This window comes from Triticum urartu, chromosome 4 (assembly GCF_003073215.2).
Source record: "Triticum urartu cultivar G1812 chromosome 4, Tu2.1, whole genome shotgun sequence".
In the NCBI taxonomy this organism is placed as follows: domain Eukaryota; kingdom Viridiplantae; phylum Streptophyta; class Magnoliopsida; order Poales; family Poaceae; genus Triticum; species Triticum urartu.
This window is the reverse complement of record NC_053025.1, coordinates 515,107,113-515,128,073: the sequence shown is the minus strand read 5'-3', so window position 1 is coordinate 515,128,073 and position 20,961 is coordinate 515,107,113. Positions and strand designations below refer to the sequence as shown.

Sequence of the window (20,961 nt, the reverse complement as noted above, 5' to 3'; positions counted from 1 at the left end):
GAAGGCACATGAATGCGCGAGGAGGCGTATTCAGCCGGGCGTGCAGCGGGCGGCGCCCTCGGCCGGCACGCCGATTCATTGGTGGAGACGGTGAGAGGCGTATTCAGCCGGGCGTGCAGCGGGCGGCGCCCTCGGCAGGCACGCCGATTCATTTGTGGAGACAGTGAGAGGCGTATTCAGCCGTGCGTGCAGCGGGCGGCGCCCTTGGCCGGCACGCCAATTCATTGGTGGAAACAGTGAGAGGTCACGTCCGCTCTGAGCCGTCTTCAATGCGGGGCGACACGCTCTAAAGCGGCATGAATGCGAGCAGCTGGCGTCAGAAGGAGCGCGCGCCCGCGAATAAGGAAGGTTTTTTTTATGGGCCAGGACGATGAAAAACGGGTTTGAAAGCGGTTCAGACTCCCACAAACTCTTCCAATTTTATTTCCGGCCTGTGAAAAAAATCAGGTCTGGACCGCCCCGTAAAAAGATACAGATCAACGTGAGATGACTTCCACGATCCATACAATACGTTTTGCACGGTTACGTGAGGTTTACGGGTCTGGCTTAGAGATGCGCTAATTTTCAGACTGTTACGCAATCTCGGTATAGTGCTCCGTCGACAAAACCCCGAGAGGACGCAGGACTGACTGCCACGGGCCCGCGGCGTAGGGGACGGGGATGCAGCACAACTTGATTTGAACGCGTAGGATCGACAAAGAAAATTGGTGTATAAGAAAAAGCAGATTCTCGCCAAAAAACAAGACAGATGTCCGGCCGGTCAACGGGTGGGAACCGGCGAGGATTCATAATTTATCACCTGAGTTAGCTGGGCGGCTGGCGCGGTGGGGTTGACATTGAAACCAAGCACGCCCCGTTGCTCAATTGACAATTGAATGCCGTTTGGAATTCGTCCGACCAGGCAGTGGGCATGTGCCATCTCAACCACTGCATTTCATTTCTCGTCGTGCAAGTTTTTAAGACCATTTTTCAGATCAAATGCAGACCAGTTCAGGCTGGCCGGCATTATATATGAGGGACCATATCGGCATGGAAGCAACCGCATGTTATAGAGATCAAGTTATTGGCATTGCGTCGTTGCCGCACTTAAACAATGGATGGACGGATCACGGATGGATAGACAGCTAGGCCGTCGCACTGGCGTGAGATAAGCTAAGAAATTCTCCCACCGAGGGCGCTCCTCCGCTGCTGATTGCTGCCGCGTCGGCAGTCCACCCAGACCAAACGGCCCACACTTCCTTTCTACCCGCTCGCACCGATCCTTTTTTTTTTTTTTGCGAATGAAAATGAGCCGATGGTTGCTTTACCCTGCACGAGAGTGGAGATGGTCCGGTCGTCTTTCCGAGAGAAACACGGGATCGATCGATCGTTCGTCGTCGCTGTCCGAAATCACATGATGCGGTTTGACCCCCTCCTGTCGCCCGCGTACCAAACGGGTTCGCGCTCCTCCGTCACGACTCGACGGGTCGATTTTCTCTACGCGACTCCATCTACTACTATACCCCACTTTCATGCACGAGCAAATGCAGAAACAGTTGGTAAAATATCTGTACGTTTCAAATAGTCAGAGAGAGACAGTGCGACTTGTGCTGGCGCAAGCGGCCAAAAAAAAAAAAGCCTCACGCGTCCGTCTGTAGCTCCGGCAAGCCGACGCCGCTGCCGAAGCTGCTTCGAACGTCACGGGCGGCAGCCAGCCAGCCAGCCGCCGGGAGCGGAAGGGGGCTCTGCCGCGACGAGACATTCATTCCCCCCTTCCACGCGCCCGCAGTCTTCTCATCTCATCTCATCTCATCGTCTTTCGGAAAAGAAAAAGAAAGCAAGGCCTCGGGAGGGAGGGACAGACCAAAAGCAAGAGGTTAAAAAATACTAGTTGCGCACACAGTTTCCTCCCACCCCCCGCCGTCCCGTCCGCCCGCCCCATTTCCGCGTCTCGGCGTGCGGAAGTCAACCCCAACCCACCCCCGAGAGCCCCGCGGCCCGCAGGAAATCGCCGCGAATCCGGCGGCCATGTTCGGCGACTCCGACGGATCCAAGGACCCCGGCGCCGCGCCGCCGCCCGCCGACCAGCCCTTCCCCAACCGCGAGCTCACCCTCAGCAGCTACCTCTGCGACAAGCCCACCCTCGCCTCCGCCGCCGCCGCCGAGGCCGCTGCTTCCGCGGCCGCCGCGGCATCCGCAGCGGCGCCGGGCCCCTCCTCGCCTCCCAACCCCAACCCCGCCGCCGACGCCGCGGCCGACGCCGCCAACGCCAAGCTCTGCGTGGAGCGCGACTTCCTCCACCTCTCCGCGCCCAAGCGCGGCGATCCCCCCGGGGACGACTCCTCCGTGGTCGGCGGGAAGAAGCCCCGCCTCGACTCCCTGCAGCTCTCGCTCTCCCTCCCGTCCGACGGGCCCGGGCAGGGGCAGGCGCAGCCGCAGCAGCAGCTCCCGTCGGCCCCCGCCGCCGATGGAGATCTCCGGGCCGCGTCGGCCGGCGCCGCCGCCGCGCCGCCCCCAAGGCGGACCTACAGCGCCACCACGGGCCGCACCCGGAGCATCAACTCCGACGACATGTCCTACTCCTACTCCATGTTCTCGCACAACCCCAGCTGCTCCCTCACGCACAACTCCACCGACATCTACGCCGCCGGGGAGGGCACCAACGGCTCCGTGCACAGCCGATTCAATTTCCGCCCCATGGGGGACGGCAGCGTCGCCTTCGCCACGCCGCCGATGAAGGAGGGCACCTCCGCCTTCTTCCCCACCGAGCTCCCCGCCAAGATGGCGGCGGGCAGCGCCGGTGGCAGCTTCGACGGCGGCCGCGGCGGGCATACGTCGCGGCCTGATAGGATCCTGCGGGACATCGTGTCTGACTCCGTGTCGGCCATGGCGCATGTGCTGCAGGAGTTCCCCAGCGAGTCCCTGGAGGTGCTGCGGGCGGCGGTGCGGAGCATGGTCGACGCTCCGGAGAAGAGGGACGACCTGGCCAGCCTGCAGCGGAGGCTGGAGCGCCGGTCGGACCTGACGGCCGAGGCACTGGCGCGGGCCAACAGGACGCAGTTGGAGATCCTGGTGGCCATCAAGACTGGTTCGGCCGCGTTCGTCACCGGCAAGGGCCGCGTACCGAGCAGCGAGCTCGTGGAGATGTTCCTCATGACACGGTGCCGCAACCTCAACTGCAAGAGCATGCTGCCTGTGGACGATTGCGAGTGTAAGATTTGCTCCAGCAACAAAGGGTTCTGTGGAGCATGTATGTGCCCGGTGTGCCACAAGTTCGACTGTGCTGCAAATACCTGCAGCTGGGTCGGTTGTGATGTTTGCGGCCATTGGTGCCATGCCGCATGCGGTCTGGAGAGGAACTTGATCAGACCAGGCCCGACGCTGAAGGGGCCGATAGGGACGACTGAGATGCAGTTCCAGTGTCTTGGTTGCAGCCATTCTTCTGAGATGTTTGGATTTGTTAAGGAGGTGTTCAACTGTTGCGCAGAGAACTGGAATGCTGAGACGCTGATGAAAGAGCTAGATGTTGTCAGGAAGATATTTGCTGCTAGTGATGATTTTGAGGGGAAGGGGCTTCATGCCAAGGCTGAAGAGGTCCTCAGCATGCTTTCAAAGAAAGTTATCTCCCTGCCGGATGCATTGAACAACATGCTGCAATTCTTCAAATGTGAGATCTCTTTACTTTATTACATTCTAAAGCACCATGTTACAAACTTGAGTTCTCTAAATGAATTATTACTTGCTTTATTATTTGTGTTAGCATGATCATGTCACATCTGCATACACTTTCCATGTGGGTCCCTCCTTTGAACTGCTTGGAAATGCGATCATTATGTATATTTTGTGCGACACGCCATCTCTGTCAGTCATGTTAGGTATTCACAGTTTCTTCTGTTTGACCCATATTCGGGGAATCCATTTGCTGTGGCACTACAACTCTGGCATTGCTCAGTCATTGTTAGGTGTTCACAATTTGTTTCCGGTTGTCACATATTTGGGAAATCCTTTTGTTATGCATGGCCACATCATCGGTACATTTGTTGATATGCACAATGAACTTCCAGTCATTTAGCACTGCAATAAGGGCAAAGCTGGATAGTGTTTTGGCCGAGTGACTTTGATTGAATTGAGTTTGAAAGGAAAAAAATGATTATAGCATTAAGCCAATGGCTCTAAATGAACGAGTTAACCTTGAATATCTTTCTTTTGCCAACAGTAGCTTTCTTGAACTCTGTTGGAAAACATATTGCTCCTACTGAACCATGAACAGTTAAGGGTTCCAAAATGCGATGTTGGGCATGATGTAAGAATCAAAATGCGTATTCTGTTGAGACTAAATCTATTATAATACTCCCACCTCTCCAAATACAACTAAAATCTGGTGTCATTATATATGTTCTTTTAGAGCAATGGAAAATAATTCCGACATAGTTTTATATAATTTCTCAGGTACCACAGCTCTAATTAATCTTTATGTTTTCACAGATGGCGTTACCGACTGCTCTGTTACTGGCAGCAAGTCCAAAGGCATATTGGCAGCAAATCAGGCGAGCCAATCTACGATTCCCCTTCTATCTCCGACCATCAGTCCACCCAAATCCTTCAATTTCAATGCCAGCACCTCCATTCTCGACTCACAGATTGATGCGCTCAAGACCAGCCCAAAGTCCCTCTCTATTGAACCCCGTTTTGGCTCCAGCTCAAACCCGCTTGCAATTGAACCCCGTTTTGGCGCCAGCTCGAAGCCGCTGTCCGTCGATTCCCGTTTCGGCGCCAGCCCGAAGCCGCTGTCCGTTGATTCCTGTTTCAACGCCAGCCCAAAGCCGCTGTCCATTGATTCCCATTTCAGTGCCAGCCCTAAGCCGCTCTCTATCGAGCCTCATTTCAGCACCACCTCAAAGGACGACGAAGCCTCCACCCTCGAGACCGTCGTCAAGTGCAAGGAAGCCGAAGCAAAACTGTTCCAGAAGCTGGCTGACGACGCCCGGAAGGAGGTGGAGAACTACCGGCAGATGGTCCGCAACAGAATCCAGAGCATGGAGGAGGAGTACGCGTCGAAGGTGGCGAAGCTGTGCTTCCAGGAGGCGGAGGAGAAGAGGAGGAAGAAGATGGAGGAGCTCAAGACGCTGGAGAACTCGCACTACGACTACCACAAGATGAAGCTGCGGATGCAGACCGAGATCCAGGGCCTGCTCGAGCGGATGGAGGCCACAAAGAAGATGTGGGTGTAGAGAGGAAGCCCGGTAAAAAAACAAAAAATCACCACCTGCTGCTCCTGAATGCCTGGAGATGCGTTGCTGTTGTTGTCCATTAGAGTGGAATGGTTTCTAAACCAAAGCTGCTGTGTTCCATCTGTAATCTGTTCTTTTTTACTACCCGTTGTTAACTGTTGTTATAAAGCGGAGGAGGCCTAACCTTGCGCCGGCGGATATAACTTGACAGCATTTTCAGTTCATTGCTTGCCCATTGCCTGATGGTGTGCAGAGTGCAGTCGTTGGGTCATGACCTCTGCATTCAGCCCCATGCTGTGCTACTATGCTATGCTACAATTGGCATCGTCGTCATGAGAATATTTCAACTTCCCAGCGTGTCATTTTCTCCTCTCTTTTTCGATGTTTTTCTCCCTGGGCAGGTCAGGCCACACTGTTGGTGTGCGCGTTGTGATCCCGCGTGGATTTTCTTGTTCGGTTGTTGGCCTGGCCCTGATCCTGGTCACAGCTACAGGCTGCAACTCCTGTTAGGACATCATGGTCCGACAGCAGCAGCGATGGCCTCGACCTCGACCCGTCGCTCACCGTCGTACCACTCCGGCTCCGCCGCCGAGAGCGACGGCGAGGGCGGCGTGTCGACGCCGCACTGGCCGGGACGGGGAGTCTCACACGACAGCATTATTAGCAAGGAAAAGGGGAAAAAACATTCTGGAGTTCATGGACACAGCAACATGATTTTGATTGATCACATGAATCTTTATACCGCGGGAAGTTGTAGGTAGGGTACACGCTACTACCAATACCACAGAAGAGCACCAAAACTGTACAGAAATACTTCCACGAGCGTACCTACGTACGCACGCGCGCATGAAACAAATACGGGTCGTCGTCTACCATCATGGTCCGTTGATCGACGTCGGGAGCCTGACGAGTTGCACCAACCTAGCAGTACGTAATGGCGTAGCGATCGACGGCGTACGGGCGGCGGCTAGAGTCTAAGCGTGAGGTCGGGCTCCTCGTCGGCCTGCACCACGACGCTGCCGCTGCCGCTGCTGCTGCCGAAGTTGGGGCCGGAGTGGAGGAGGGGGAGCACGCCGGCGCCCGGCGGCGGCGGCCTGAAGCTGCCGGGCCACCCGAAGCTGACCTCCTCGTCGCCGCCCACGAGGAACGGCATCGGGCCCAGCAGCGCCCGCGCGCGCGCCGGCGTGGCCGCGAGGACGGCGGCGTCCTGCTGCTGGTGCTGGTGCTGCTGCCGCTCCGCCTGCGCCGCCGCGCCCTGGAGCGCCGACGCGTGCGCCTGGATGCCGATGGGGTACAGCCCGGGGGAGCCGTAGAGCGGGAGGGAGGCCACGTCGGCGTAGCCGTAGGGGTAGGCCTCCAGCCGGTGCACCGCGCGCCGGGCCAGCGTGCGCTCCCGCCGGTGCGCGTTCTGGTGCCCGCCCAGCGCCTGCGAGCTGAAGAACTTCCTCTGGCAGTAGTTGCAGGTGAACACCCGCGTCGGCTCGCGCGCGGCCTGCGCGCCGCCGTTGCTGTCGGTGGTGCTCGACTCGGCGGTCGTCGTGGCGGCGGCGGTCGCGGTGACGGTGAGCGATAGGTCGAGGGCGAGCTTGGGGCGGGAGGAGGTGTTGGACGCCTCGTTGTTGTTGGACGCCGCCTGGCTGCTGATCTCGGACACCTGATCCTCACACGCTTCTTGGACGCCGCTGCCGCTCTTCATCTCTGAACAATCTCTCCCTGTCTTCTTCCTCTCGCTGCACTTCGTTTGCTCCTTTATCTATCTCTCACCTGCATGCGTCCAGAGAACAAGCCAAGTCATGTAAGCAAGTGCATGTGTTCTTCTGTACTTGGTGAGATGATTTGATGCATAAAACTGAAAAGGATCTCTTGTTTCTAGTCTCGGCTGCACTCATTGACTCACTCACCACAGTTGTACAAGGATAAAATAGCATGTGTTGCTCTTGTCAGTGCGGTGATCATGACAGACTGAATCTTAGACATGGGAGTGCTTGCAGTTAGACAGCCCTGTGGATAAGCACTATGGAGTCTGAATTGACACACCTTTTGTTCTCCGAAATTGCTTCGGGCTTACGTGATTCCGAAGACGACTGTTCATTATGCTGTCGAAATAGGAATCTAAGCAAATAGTTCAGATTTATCCAGATGACTAGAGGGCTGCTAGAGGAGCACAAGCAGAATTTTTCAAGCTTCATGTGTGCTGAATAACTGAATGTGTCTGAATGTGGAGTGCAGTCAGATCAAGACAAGTATCCGATCCATTGCTAAGCCTGGATATGCTGCCTCTGATGCCAAATCAGAGGACAAACAGATGAAAAGCGTGGCCTCTTTTCCGGTCCGGGAATCTCTAAAACGGAACCTTATCTGAAAGAAAGAAAAGGGCCCAAGAATAGCACATTGAGTTGTTGTCATGAAAAGATGGAAGCCCTGGTGTTCCCATCCAAAACCCCTGTGGTGTTTCTGGAGATCTGATGAGAGCACGAATATAAATGCTGGACAGCTACGCCGAATTCACCAACAAAGAATGCTTTTTTGTCAAAGAGGCCCAGGAAACAAGGCTTCCCTGGTGGTGTTTTTTATGTGCCTGCTACAGGTGATCTGATGCTGGTGTTTCTGAAGGCCACTTGATTGGCATGGACTTGTTTTTGTCCATGCCATTGCAAATATCACCAGATCACCACTACTACCAGACTGCATTACAAATAAGCTGAACAACACCAACCCTATAGGTTCGAATTGTGCATCGTGGTACTACTCGATGGCAACTGGAGTAATAATACTAAGAATTAATTTCGGGAAAAGTAGTGTCATGCACCACAGCTTAGTTATGGAGTAGTATCTTATTTAGGAGATATATAAATAATTGAGGCACTTGGACCAGGAGATTTGCCAATTTTGGCAAGACACATGAAGCAAGAAAACATAATTATTCAGAGAAGAGACTGCCAAATCCCATCAACTCTATGTATGTATAAAGAACAAAACCCTGATGGAGCGACGTGCTACCAACCGGCGGAGCAGGAGTGGGCGTGGACTGGAGCGCACACGAACTAGATTCACACCACCGCAATATATTTGTAACCAAAAAAAAAAGCCCATGCTTGACTTGAATGAAGCATCAAAGCAAAATTACTTGAAAGATCTTAATAACTAGACCGAATTGTGGTGAACCCCCTTGAGCCGCCGAACAAGACATGCGTGCACGAAGAATTACTCTACTCAGAACCGAGAAGGCAAGAACGGATGAAGTGAAAAAAGAAAACGCCGGAATCAAGAAGAGAAAGAAGATGAGGAAAAGCAGTAGAGATGCATGCGCTTCTGCGAGGAGAAGAACCGAATTAATTACCTCAAGCACACCCCTCCTTGCGTCTCCGATCAGCCCCACACCACTCGCGAAGAAGATCTGAAGAAGGAACCCCGTAAGTCAGGCCATGGCTCCCCGCGTCCAAGACCTAGCGCCGCCTGCGCGCACCGACTCGAAAGGGGGGAGGAAGGGGGAGAGGCGAAGTGAGGAGGAAGGAGGGGAGGGCAGGCGGGCAGGCAGGAAGGTGGTGTGTTCAGTTAAAGTGGCGGCACCCCCACTCGGACGCGAGCCCACCGTGGTGCTTAATTGTGGAGGAATGCAGAGGTTTGGTCTGGTAAATTACTGGTAGGGGGGGGATGGGACGGGAGACAGTGGTCAGAGCTGGGAAGTGGTACAAGAAAAGGATGCATCTCGTCTGATACAACAACACAAGGATGAGATGAGATGAGATGAGATGAGATGAGACTGGGCAATGGGCAATGGGCATACACACCCACACACACGCGCGCTTCTGGCTTTCCTTTCTACTCCTGCTTTCCCTTGTACCATGGCCATCGGTGGCCACTAGCGCCACCACCGTCCGAGAAAAGCAGCCGGAAAGCGCCCCACAATTGCTAGACAATTCAGGCTGGGGCTGCTCCTTCCTTCCTGGTCTAGCCTAGCTAGGGCTAGCAGCCCCTTGTTTATTCCCGGGGTTAAGTGTGCTCCATCTACCCATCCATCCAGTACTACACGATAACAATTATAATTACTAGGCAAAAAAAAAACTGGAGCAAAATAGTACTACTAGTGTGTAGAAAAATAAAAAGAGGGGTCGAAAAGGATGATGATGCGCGTGAGGTGTGTGTGTGTGCAAGATGTGAGAGAGGAGAGTTGCAGGGGGACCAGAGGGTGGCATGATGCTTTAGTCAGGGGTGAGTCAGGATTGTGCCCTTTTTCCGTTGCGCATTGCGGTGAAGCCAGCTCTGGTTGCTGCGCAACATGACATGCCGATGCCATGCCTGCCTCCGACTCCCAGTTTATTACTGGTACTTGCTCGCCGCGTGTACTTGCTTGGGTTTGCTTGGGCGGTGGCCGGTGTACTTCCGCTCATTTTATTTATTTATTTATTTTTTCTTCTGTCGTCTGTGCTGTGCCCAATGGTATGGTCATGGGGTCATGGGGTCATGAGCAGCGCGTGAGTTATTTTCCTTGTCAGAAAGCAGTTTGAGTGTGGCTTTTGCGTTCCCTCTGCGCCTGCGTACTGCACAACATGCCTGCCTGCAAGTTAACTCTGCTCCTCCCACTGCCTCCGTCCTTTGCCCTGCTCTTCTCTGATGGATCCCATGCAATGCCACTGCCACTGCCATCCCATGCCATCTCCTCTGGATGCTCGGAAGGGGGACAGCCCTGTGAAAGCTCCTCCTCCTCCTCCTCTCATGCCATCCCCATCCTTGTGACAAGACTTCTTTCTATGCTCTGCTGTTTGCAACTACTACAATGCGAGTTCTGGATTTTTGCAACTTTTTCTTTCCTGAGGAGAACTGCAAAGAAAGTGCGTGCCATTGAAGTGGCACACCAGATGATGCTGAACAGCTGAAGCCAATCAACTGCGACTGCAATTGCATGCAAAACCGTCCATCCACTTTATCTCTTCTTTTTTTTTGGGATTTTTTACCTTGTGATGGATTAAAGGCAAGAGCATATGCTTGGTCACAAGTGACGAGTTGAACGAGCAGGACCACCACATCTCCTCTTTTCTTTTGAGGAGCCCTGCCCCGGCTGCCCCATATATGTATATGTATGTGTATGCTGTGGTGTTGGCCACGATGATCTCATTCCGTTTGGTCAGCACACACACACGACATCGAAATGCTCCACCAGCTCACACAACAGCATGGAAAAGGGATCAAAAGCGTGCCGTGCCGTGGCCATCCCACTGCCCACGTGATTGACAAAAGCGCCCGACTGGTGACAAACAAAAGAGATGAAAAGGCAGCTGCCGCATCCTTTTTCCCTTCATGTTTGAACAGGATGATGGATCATGGATGCGAAGACCTTTTGTTTCAACTGGGCATAGACTCTACTAAGGCCAACTCCACCGCGCGATCCCAAACGGACGTCCGTTTTATTCTGTTTTTGTCCCTTTGGGTAGGGATTTGGGGTCGTGTCCGGGCCTGTCCTGGGATGCGGTGGCCGTGCGCCCAGCGCGCGGTCGCATCCTTTTGCCCCATCCTGTCCGTCAGGGCCAAGAATTGTCCAAATTTGCATTAAAACTAGTTTCGAACTCAAATATTTGTCTGAAAATTAAAATAGTTTTACAACCCAATTGAAATTGTCTTTAATAAAATAGTTTTACAACCAAATCGAAATTGTCTTGACTGAACATAAAATGGACAAATACATCTATTGGTTGGCAACGTGATCCCACACGTACTCAACCAAGTCATTTTGAAGATTCACATGAGTGTGCCAATCACGCATCTCACGGTGAAATTGGGCAAACTGTTCAAATGTGCATGATCATGTACAATCAAATCCTTGGTCGAAGATACTCTCATCACGCTCGTCCTCGACGATCATCTTGTGCATGATCACACAAGCAGTCATCACCTCCCAAAGCTTCCTTTCATCCCATGGCAATGCAGGGTTTCGAACGATACCCCACCGGGATTGAAGCACACCAAAAGCACGTTCCACATCCTTTCTAACACTCTCTTGCATTTGGGCAAATCTCTTTCTCTTCTCACCTTGGGGTTTCGAAATTGTCTTCACAAAAGTTGACCACTGAGGATATATACCATCTGCTAGATAGTATCCCTTGTTGTAATGGTGGCCATTGATCTCAAAGTTGACAGGTGGGGAGTGGCCTTCTGCAAGCCTCGCGAAGACTGGAGAACGCTGCAGCACGTTGATATCATTGTGAGAACCTGCCATGCCGAAGAAAGAATGCCATATCCAAAGATCTTGTGATGCCACCGCTTCTAATATGGCAGTGCACCCGTTAACATGCCCCTTGTACTGGCCCTGCCAAGCAAATGGACAGTTCTTCCACTCCCAGTGCATACAATCTATGCTGCCAAGCATACCTGGAAAGCCTCTAGCTGCGTTGGTCGCCAACAATCTCTCTGTATCAGCGGCAGTTGGCTGCCTCAAGTACTCTGGGCCAAAGACCTCAATCACAGCCTGGCAAAACTTGTACATTGACATCAGACATGTTGTCTTACTCATACGCACATACTCATCCACCAGATCGCCTGAAATTCCATATGCAAGCATGCGGATGGCCGCGGTGCATTTCTGGTAGGAGGAGAATCCAAGCTTGCCAAGGGCATCCGTCTTGCACTCGAAGTATGGGTCATGAGCAACCACTCCCTCTCGGATACGATTGAACACATGCCTGGCCATACGAAAACGGCGACAAAATTTATCCGGTCTGAAGAGCTGGGTGTTGGCAAAGTAATCTGCATAGAGCAGGGCGTGGCCTCTCTCCCTGTTGCGGTTCAGGTTGGGAGCACGGCCAGGGACTGACCCCCTGTACCGAGGAAGCTGCCGTTGAATATGGTCGTGAACGGCCAGTGCAGCCACCACAAGATCGTCATCATCCGACGACGAATCGTCCGATGAACAAAGGAAGTGATGGTAGAAAAACTCGTCTCCACTGTCCATACCTTTGTTGGCAAAAGGTCGAACACCTTGCGCTCGTGGTGGCGAAGAGGCCGCGATGATCACCTCGACGCAGCAGGGTGGTTGCCGGCCGGCTACAGGCCGCTCTGGAGCTCTCGTGGGAATCTGCCTCGGCCGCCGTGGTACGTCGCCGGCAGTCGTGTCCCCTCTGCCACCGGCAAGGACGGCGAGGGCCAAACCTCCTTCGATCGACGACCAAAACTACGGCGGAAGCGCGGGCGTGGTGGCGGCCATGTCGAGACGTGGTTTGGTACGGACGGCGGGGGGCTGCGCGGTGAGGAGGCGGCCGGAGAATAGCGGCGGCGCCGGCGGCGGGGCGGGGCGGGGAGAGAAGGTGAAGCGTTGGGAGCGGAGGGACTGCTAGTGTCCCCGACAGGCGGGCCACGGGGAGGACAAGGGCGTGCGTCGAGGCCGTCCGCGCGCGTCCGTTTCACCCCAAATCGAGCGCAAGTTTGGGCCGGGGATGGGTCGAAAACGGACGAAATCCGGACACTTGTCCGTTTGCGCCCGCGCGCTGGGCCGTCCCGTTTGTCCGTTTTACTTCAAACGGACGAGGGCGGACAGGATAGGGTCGCGTGGTGAAGTCGGCCTAAACAGACGGGTAAACAGAGGAGAATGTAAGCTGCCAAAGTGCTGCTTGGAGACCAAAAGGACAGAAAGTAAAAGAGTGGATAGATCGGCTAAAGCGATTGGGCTAGAGCTACGGTTGCGCGGTCAACATGTATCTCGCAATCGATTCAAGATTGGTACGAAAATGACCGGGAATGTTTCGCATAAACTTGCAGGCTATATGCGAGAATTGTGTGTCTGAGACTGCCGACGTGCGCTAATATTTGACATAAATTTGCAAACTATCATGAAAATTATGTAGCTCAGACCACTTACATTTTCAGAAACGACATTAGTGAAGCAGAATTCCTGTAAAACCATCCTTTTGTAATATGATGCAAGCAGGAGTGCCTCAGTACAGCATACACATTAGTAACTCTGAATGTTATAAATCATAACTATAACAAGCATCAGTTCAGGTCAACCAGCAGCTCTACAACAAGCATCTTATAAGCTAATCCCGCAAAGTCTCAAATATAGCTTGGGGATCTTTACATACTGCTAAGGTAGCATCTCACACAAACGCAGGAAAAAGAAAAAAAAACACCATAGAGCACGGCAGCTGCCACGTCCCGACAAAGAAGACGAAGAAACTGTAGCCATCATGTTGAATCCTATGATACAATCCTACCATCTCAGCCAAAAATCTAATCGCACACATGAACACCTACTAATTATCTCCGGCCTATCATGTCACCTCCAGTTTATCTGAAAAAGTGCAAGAAATATTAGGTTTCGTGCTCTGTAATGGCAGTGGAAGCTAGTACCGGGTAGTTTTATGCCTTACATCAGCAGTCAGAAAGTGAAGCCGCGGCCTTCACTGCTTCACAAGTTTCCATTTGGTTTCTCACTATCAAGCGCTTTAAGCTTTTCCTGCAATCATTAGGAACGTCTCACATATATAATAACTACTACCAGCTTTGAGGATCTACACAATAGAAACACAAGGAAAAACTTACATGTAAAGATGTATTTTCTGAGGTCAAGTTATCACACTTCTCCTGAAGTTGTTTCAATTCTTCCTTAAGTGAACTGTTCTCCTGCTTCAGCAAATCAGCTCGACTGGCTACTTCCTCCCATTCAGCCTGTAGTATAACACCATTTATAAGGCAACATATGTAATACATCGCAAATAAATAGTAAATTTCCATTAAGGCGTCCTTTTAGCATAAAGAAAAAAATGTATGCACAAATTTTGGAGGATTGGGTCCCTATAGGAAAAATTCCTATGGTGCCGTTTGGAACAAACGAATAGCTAGCAGATCTGATACTGGTCGCTTGCAGTTGCTGAACTATACTCCGCTGAACTCTGTTTAAAATCCGTTGTAAAAAAAAATCCACGAGCGCAGGAAAGACTTGGTTAGCAAAATGGTAAAATAGACAAATGCTGGCTATGCAAAAGGGGTTGTCATAATCTACCGCAATGCCAAATACTGTTTTAAGCAGTCCATCTGAAGTCAATCCTGAGCTATCTCCTCATCTTATTGCAGTCTGCAACTAGAGAACCATCACCAATTGGTTCTTTTCTCCAACTTGATCTCTCCTAGATAAGTTATCAACAGTCCAAACTACCCTGAAGATGCACGTGCCCACAAATAACACTGAACCGTTCATGTGAATTATGCAAAAACTACAGACCTGCTTGCGCAATCTAGAGCGACGAGCTGATTCCCTGTTTGATTGCTTCCGTTTTTGTTTCTTCACTTCTCGTTCATCCTACATTAACAAAAAAAGCATACCTGAGAAAAAAGTACATGGCAGGGCCCTGGGATAAAATAACCAGGAGAACTAAAGCCTAAATAATAACAGACCTGTATGACCGGATCACTAAGAACGATATCACGAGAATTTGATGAAGGAGCAGATGTCGGTGCAGCGACAGCTTTGCCATGCATAGGTACAGAAGTAGGAGCACCCCAGTAATCCACTCCCATGCTTACACCAGTTGCTTGGCCAGGCATGGGAGGGGGAACAGGCCAATATGGCATCATAGGGTTAAGCACAACTGGCCCAGAAGATACTTGTGTGGGCTCAACTGCTGTGCCCTGAGCAGTGACTCCTTTATTGCTAGCATCTGGCCAAAAGAAACAATCAGATTGTAGTTATTTCCTAACAAAGATAACTTGGCAAGTACTCAATATATATGCATTTTATAAGATTCATAGTACTTCCTCAATCCTTTTCTCCCCGGCCCCCGCTTCCCAATGAGGCGCTGAGTACCAATTTTTAAATATTACACTAGAGGAGATTTTAGGACCTACCATTAGCCGGGCCGTGCTCAGAACCATCCTTTGTGTGTGAACCCTGCAGGCAAATTATTCGTTTATGTCGGTCTTAGGTAAGCATGATGACGGTAATATCAACCATACAGGTCAAAAATCGGAAAGTTTGGTGGTTTCTCATGCCAAACAAGACCTACAACTGGGGGAACAGTGAAACAAAAAGTAGACTGTTTGGAATCTGTACCAGAATACTCATGAGCTTAATGAAGATAAACATAAAAAAGGTAAATATGATGAAATGACATACACTTTTAGAATTTGTACTGCTCCCTCCAGAATAACTTCCGCTTCCACTCTCGCTGCGTATCGAATTATTGAGGACTCGTCATTCATCCATTAGAAACACATGAACGGAATAAAAGGAATTACCTTTGTGAAGAACCTTCATTGGAGGATGACACTAAAGGTTTTGTAGGTGGCGTTTTATCTTTTACTGTAACTACGTCCAGACTACCTAAGCTTCCTTTGGATCTCTTCAGGGGAGTCTTCCGCTTATTTTTGTTTGACTTATCTGTCTCCGACCCTCCAGCGCCAGATGTCTAATAATGATGAAACAGAATGGGAAATTTTAAAACATGAATCCCTATGCAGGACAATAATTGAATAGTGATAATCGTTAAGTAACAAGTTTGGCAGTAATGTTTCCAGACCCGAAATATAAGGACACAACAGAAAGACTCTAAGAATAAACTTCCGAAAAGTATCAGGTGAAATTGTTCTTTTGTTCTACCGAGCAATAGAGCAGCTAAAAGATGTCAATAACTTACAGGAGTTTGAACTGTCCCATTTGGTGCTTGAACAGGATATGGGCTGTATGGGTGTGAGCCCTGATGTGGAAACATTTAGAGCCATACAGAAGCATGATAAAATTATACAGCCAAGTAAAATAAAAGAGAGTGGACTACCGGTGGCATAGGAGCCTGCTGATATGGTGTGCCTTGAGCATACATTGTTGTGTATGGTGGCGGTGTCCCGTAAGGAGGCATCATCTGCCAGCGGATGAATCCAAATTAAATGTTAGAATACTAATTCCCCAAGACTTTCAGAGGTTGTACTAGCAAATAATGTCCTTCATAAGTATTAGAAAACCCTATGACTGAAGGTTAAAGGATTTGCCTAACTAGCACATCCATAGTTAACTAGCATAATTCTTGAATAACAGATTAAGTGATAGTAGCCATCCAGTCATTGATTACAACATTATGTCGAAAATAACAGTAATTAAACACTAAAAATATAGATAATGTACCTGTGGACCCCACATATATGGATGCCCCTGAGGACCTGGAGTCACCGTTGAATGAAAATAAGCTGGTGGGGTCATTTGAGCCGTACCAGGGACATTATAGTATGCCTAAAGATGTATGCTAGTTATTATAATAATAACAATAATAAAGATACTAGATCATTAGAAAGGAAGGATAGTCTCATTCTATGAACCTGAAACTGGGACCAGTCAGGATATGCTGTACGAGGATTAGTAGGTGTACTCTGTTCATTCTGAAACAAGTAAAACAAGGTAAGATAGTGATAATAATTATTCATGCAGTTCAGTTTGTTCACACAGACCTGTGCTGTCGACGATTTCTGGGATTTGGACCTAGTGGCCACATCTCCCTTTCCCATTATGAATTCCTCGTCTCTAGTCCTCTCTTCCTTTCACCTCCTAAGTTACAGAAAGTAACGCAGGGTTTTCCCTTTATAGCAAGAGAAAACAACTTGGGTTGATGGCTATAGGCAACACATAATAAAGTCCATCAGAAATCAACGATTATCGAAATCAAGGACCTAGACTAACATTAAAATCTGCGAAGAAGGAACAAAGAAGATTGACACTACGCAGATAAGAAGTACATTGGAAATATCTAGTTCTGACCTACAAAAGGTAGAAGCACCGTCAAGTGGGAAATTCTACACCCTACATACCAACCAAGGGGTCATCCGGATAGTGCTGTTAAACAGTCAAAAACTGTTTCAACTGGAAATGTACAATTTTACGAGAAAAGCATGTAATGTACCAGGTTAGCGCTTTTCAATCAACTAAAAAAAGGACAGACCCAGTGCTAGAAGCTCCCACGCCAGGTGGGGTCTTAGGAAGGATTATATGAGGCAAGCCTTGCCCCTGCACAGTGCAATGCAGAGAGGCCGCACCGAGCCCAGGATCTCTTGGCACAAGTGAGGAGTACTTCACCACTGCGCCAGGCCTGTCCTTTCTCTTTTCAATCTTATATGGAAAACAATAGTTCTGAGAATCAGTTATAATGGGGAAAAAATGAGCATCTACGGCAATATGTGTATAATTAAAAATTCATTCTATTCTCTCCAATATGACTCAACATTGAAGTACTGTATATTTTATCACCCCAAGTGATCTTGTGAGATTTGGAAAGATTAGTTCTTGTTTTAAACTACTAAACTTGACAAATGTACACAAACAACAGCAAAACCACAACACCACATTGATTCTCCAACTCATGTACTCAGAAATACATATGCCGTGATTCACAGAACCAACTTTCGTTGCTTGATCTACATTGTGCACCTACCATACATCATTTAAGTGATCATGTTCACCAGAATTACTACAACTCTACTGGCACTATATATACCGCAGAGGCAAGAGGCTTTGGACGAATCATAATAAAAACCACATTCTAAGTAAAAACAAACAAAACACTCGCACAAAAATTCAGAAGCGATCTTACATCACTTGCCTTAATGGCTTCATTTTCCATTATATCTTTCATGGTGCTTAAACCAGATCTACCTCTTGCCCGAATGAAATTAAAAAGTAAATATATAGGCAAGCAAGGAGGCTACATCATGGTGATACAAAAGATAGAAATTTGGCATTGCAAGAACATCGGATAATCCAAAAGTGAATCAGAACTATAAAAGGCTAACATACATGAAATAAATCCATGAAATAAAATGGCGAGCATATAAAGTTAAGGTAGCAGCTTCCTACCCACAGGCACCTTTGTTCTTTATGTGTCCTTCGTTTCGTAGATGGAGTGATGGAATCTCTAACCAGACCTGAATGCCACAGCGAATTTTCTTCTTTATTACAAAGAATATCATAGAATGTATTGATAACATTTGCTAAAAACAAAGGATAGAAACACTAATTATACCTTGCTAAAAATAAACAATAACTATAATGTTCCAGACTAGCAATGCACATGAAATATCTGTATCCATAGCATGATTAAATTTATACCACAAGTATCCAATAAGATAAGAAGCGTTACCACCATTAAGCGATTGTCATTACAAACTAGTATCACAGGGTTCATCATCAGAGTCTATAATGGGAACTATATTAAGACCATCATGATGGTGAACTTTGAGAGCAAAAACTATTAGGCGGTGCAATAATTTTCTTAATTGGGCTCCTGCTTACTCTTAAGTTGTCCTGGCAATGAGATATAGGCATAATTGGTAGATGTTGATGGTAACTATTTAAGGTAACAACTTAGGGTGCCATCATCATCCAGCATATCCATCCAGCTGCATTTAGCGGTTAGCATTATGGGGTCTATCATCATTCATCAGCTATTATTTTTTATTAGTTGTAGTAGTTTTTGCCTCTCATATTTTTCATGTAAATTAAGGGGAGATGAAATGTCAAGATAGCCTTTGCCCCAAAGAATTTGTATAGCGTGGATAAGGGGTTGAGTCGTGCAGCCAGCATAGGAAACGGCAGGGGCCTTGACAGCATCATGGTGACACATCGCAGAGCGGACAATGGTGAGGCTGTCAGCCTGCCAGAGATGGATAAGGTACACAAACATGCTCTCTGTGCTAAAGAATCCAAGCGCAACTCAACTACTCCATCAGCAAGTAGTAGAGACCTCAAAACAAGTTCTCCCTGTGTTACTACCCCCATTCCAAACTATAAGGTGTATTAGTTTCTCCAAAAGTCAAATGTTCCTATGCTTGACCAAGTTTATAGCAAAATATATCAACATCTACAGTTATTAACAAAATATAATATGAAAATATGTTTTATAGTTAATCTAATAATAATGATATGATATTATAGACATTTGTATTTTCTCTATAAATTTGGTCAAAGTTAGAGAAATTTGACTTTTTGAAAATAATAATCACCTTATATTTGGAAACAGAGGGAATAAAAACAAAGAACCCTACTTAAATTCGACCATTTCATTTCCCTAGATCCATAAAGGTCACAGCTTCGCACCAAATTCCTTAATTCTTTTGGAGTAATGGAAGCCAACAGACCATTGTTCTTGAATCACGAAGCAACAGAGAATACCAGACCAAGCAACAAGAGTGTTAAACGTTTATTTTATTTTTGAATAGTTGCATCGCAAGACAGCTACGTGTTTCAAACAAGGTGATCGAACCAACTGGTAGAAATAAAGATATAAATTTCTTTTGAGGGAAAAATAAAAATATAAGTTCGTTGTGACTAAGATTTAACGCACTTGAACCTGCTCGGGTATTCACATTACATGATTATTAAGTACGCAATGGGCGACGTCGTGTCAAAGTGGCACGGGCACTAACAGCACTAAGTAATACGCGTCAGAACAAAATTAACCAACGGGGCAGACAGAAATCAAAAGTCTACGGAGCACCATAAGAAAGAATGGCAAATCCAGGGATCCTGAGGAGCAATTCCACACGACAATCCACCAAATTGGCCCCGAACACCACGCAGATCTAAGTAGCACCCCTAGCTGGCCCCAAATTCAGGGGCGGGTTTGGATTCGATTCCTCACGGGCGAGAGAGAACAGAGCAAATCCGACAAGGCTAGGGCTTTACCAGAAGAATGAATCAGCGGGGGCGGATCTCGGCTCCGCGCCGGCCCGGTGCAAGGGGGCAGAAGAATTCCGTGGAGGCGGCGAGCTTGCTTCGGCGGCAGGAGGCCCGGAGGCCGTGGAATTGGGAATTCTGGGTGGAGGCGTGGCGCATGTATGGAGATGGGAAGAGAAAATGGTCTGAACGCACTCCAATCGCAACGTCGGACAGACAAACAGGAGAGGAGGGCGCATAAAAAGAGGAATCGAGTGGCGAAGCGTGGTGTTTTACTACTTGTCCAGTTCCTTTCCTTTTTTCTTGTCATGGAGTAATGGCTAACTTTTTCAAGATTTCTTTTCTTTTGCAAATAATTTTGATTATATAATTGTACATAATTTTGATGTGGTTAACATGTACTCTCTCTAAACGCTCTTATATTTTTCTACGGAGGGAGTACAATACTAGTATTATATAGGAGTATATGTTTATATATGCCAAATCCAACCTTAGTGTATCAACAAATAATCATAGTTAATTTAAAAAAACATAGGTTTTCTTTTTTTTTTTTGCGAGGAAGAAATAATAGTAGCGGGAGCGACTAACCAACGGGCTAGTGCGCACTTACTTATCGACTAGGCATCGATTGCATATACTCCCTCCTTTCCAGTTTATAAGGCTTATTTAATTTTTTTTTGTTTTTCCAATTTAGAAAGCTCATCTTCATTTCATTTTTAGTTTTCAATGCACATTAAATCTTTGCATGCAAGAATTAAAGAGGAACACACCAATGCATGTAATGTTCCTACTCATCTAGTGGCCAAGCATGCATGCACTGCAATTAATCCAAATAATGCATAAGTTTAATTTGGGTAGTTTTGTAAAGTACGAGATACATTCCTCCACTCACAAAATGCCTTGATTGATGAGATTTGAGATTTGAGCCTTATAAACCGGAAAGGAGGGAGTATCTCGCTCCATAGTATTTTGTTTTCGGGTTGGACCCCGTTGTATTTGTGCACGCGTCAATGTATTTTCTTTTCCTCCCACATAGCTAGTTTCGTGTTTTTGCTTTCTTCTATCTTGAGAAAAGCAATTTGTAGTTTTTAGAAACCATCGAAAGCAGTT

At 48.5% G+C, this 20,961-nt stretch overlaps 3 protein-coding genes across 9 annotated transcripts; 1 reads left to right on the top strand and 2 right to left on the bottom strand.

The window, feature by feature from the left end:
• Window positions 1-1,713: 1,713 nt before the first annotated feature.
• Window positions 1,714-5,434, top strand: LOC125552370 (protein TITANIA-like). Its single transcript, XM_048715892.1, has 2 exons — window positions 1,714-3,646; window positions 4,465-5,434. The coding sequence occupies exons 1-2, from the start codon at window positions 2,008-2,010 to the stop codon at window positions 5,208-5,210; spliced, it is 2,385 nt and encodes a 794-aa protein (XP_048571849.1). The 5' UTR covers window positions 1,714-2,007; the 3' UTR covers window positions 5,211-5,434.
• Window positions 5,435-5,909: 475 nt separating this feature from the next.
• On the bottom strand, window positions 5,910-8,992 carry LOC125552371 (zinc finger protein 7-like). Of its 2 annotated transcripts, none has more exons than XM_048715893.1 (2): window positions 8,551-8,992; window positions 5,910-6,974 (listed from the first exon to the last, which is right to left on the bottom strand). In XM_048715893.1, exon 2 carries the CDS (start codon window positions 6,904-6,906, stop codon window positions 6,178-6,180), a length of 729 nt encoding a protein of 242 aa, XP_048571850.1. In that variant the 5' UTR covers window positions 6,907-6,974; window positions 8,551-8,992; the 3' UTR covers window positions 5,910-6,177. The 2 variants fall into 2 exon arrangements, with proteins under 2 accessions (XP_048571850.1, XP_048571851.1); XM_048715894.1 differs by lacking the exon at window positions 8,551-8,992 and adding an exon at window positions 7,112-8,532.
• Window positions 8,993-13,152: 4,160 nt separating this feature from the next.
• LOC125552369 (bZIP transcription factor 16-like) lies at window positions 13,153-20,105 on the bottom strand. Of its 6 annotated transcripts, none has more exons than XM_048715886.1 (15): window positions 19,861-20,105; window positions 18,034-18,101; window positions 16,635-16,796; window positions 16,506-16,565; window positions 16,315-16,419; window positions 15,971-16,054; window positions 15,833-15,892; window positions 15,435-15,604; window positions 15,313-15,364; window positions 15,045-15,087; window positions 14,595-14,857; window positions 14,422-14,499; window positions 13,743-13,868; window positions 13,571-13,656; window positions 13,153-13,491 (listed from the first exon to the last, which is right to left on the bottom strand). In XM_048715886.1, exons 3-14 carry the CDS (start codon window positions 16,689-16,691, stop codon window positions 13,609-13,611), a joined length of 1,146 nt encoding a protein of 381 aa, XP_048571843.1. In that variant the 5' UTR covers window positions 16,692-16,796; window positions 18,034-18,101; window positions 19,861-20,105; the 3' UTR covers window positions 13,153-13,491; window positions 13,571-13,608. The 6 variants fall into 6 exon arrangements, with proteins under 6 accessions (XP_048571843.1, XP_048571845.1, XP_048571844.1 ...); XM_048715888.1 differs by having other exon boundaries at window positions 16,635-16,762; XM_048715887.1 differs by having other exon boundaries at window positions 16,635-16,731.
• Window positions 20,106-20,961: the final 856 nt, after the last annotated feature.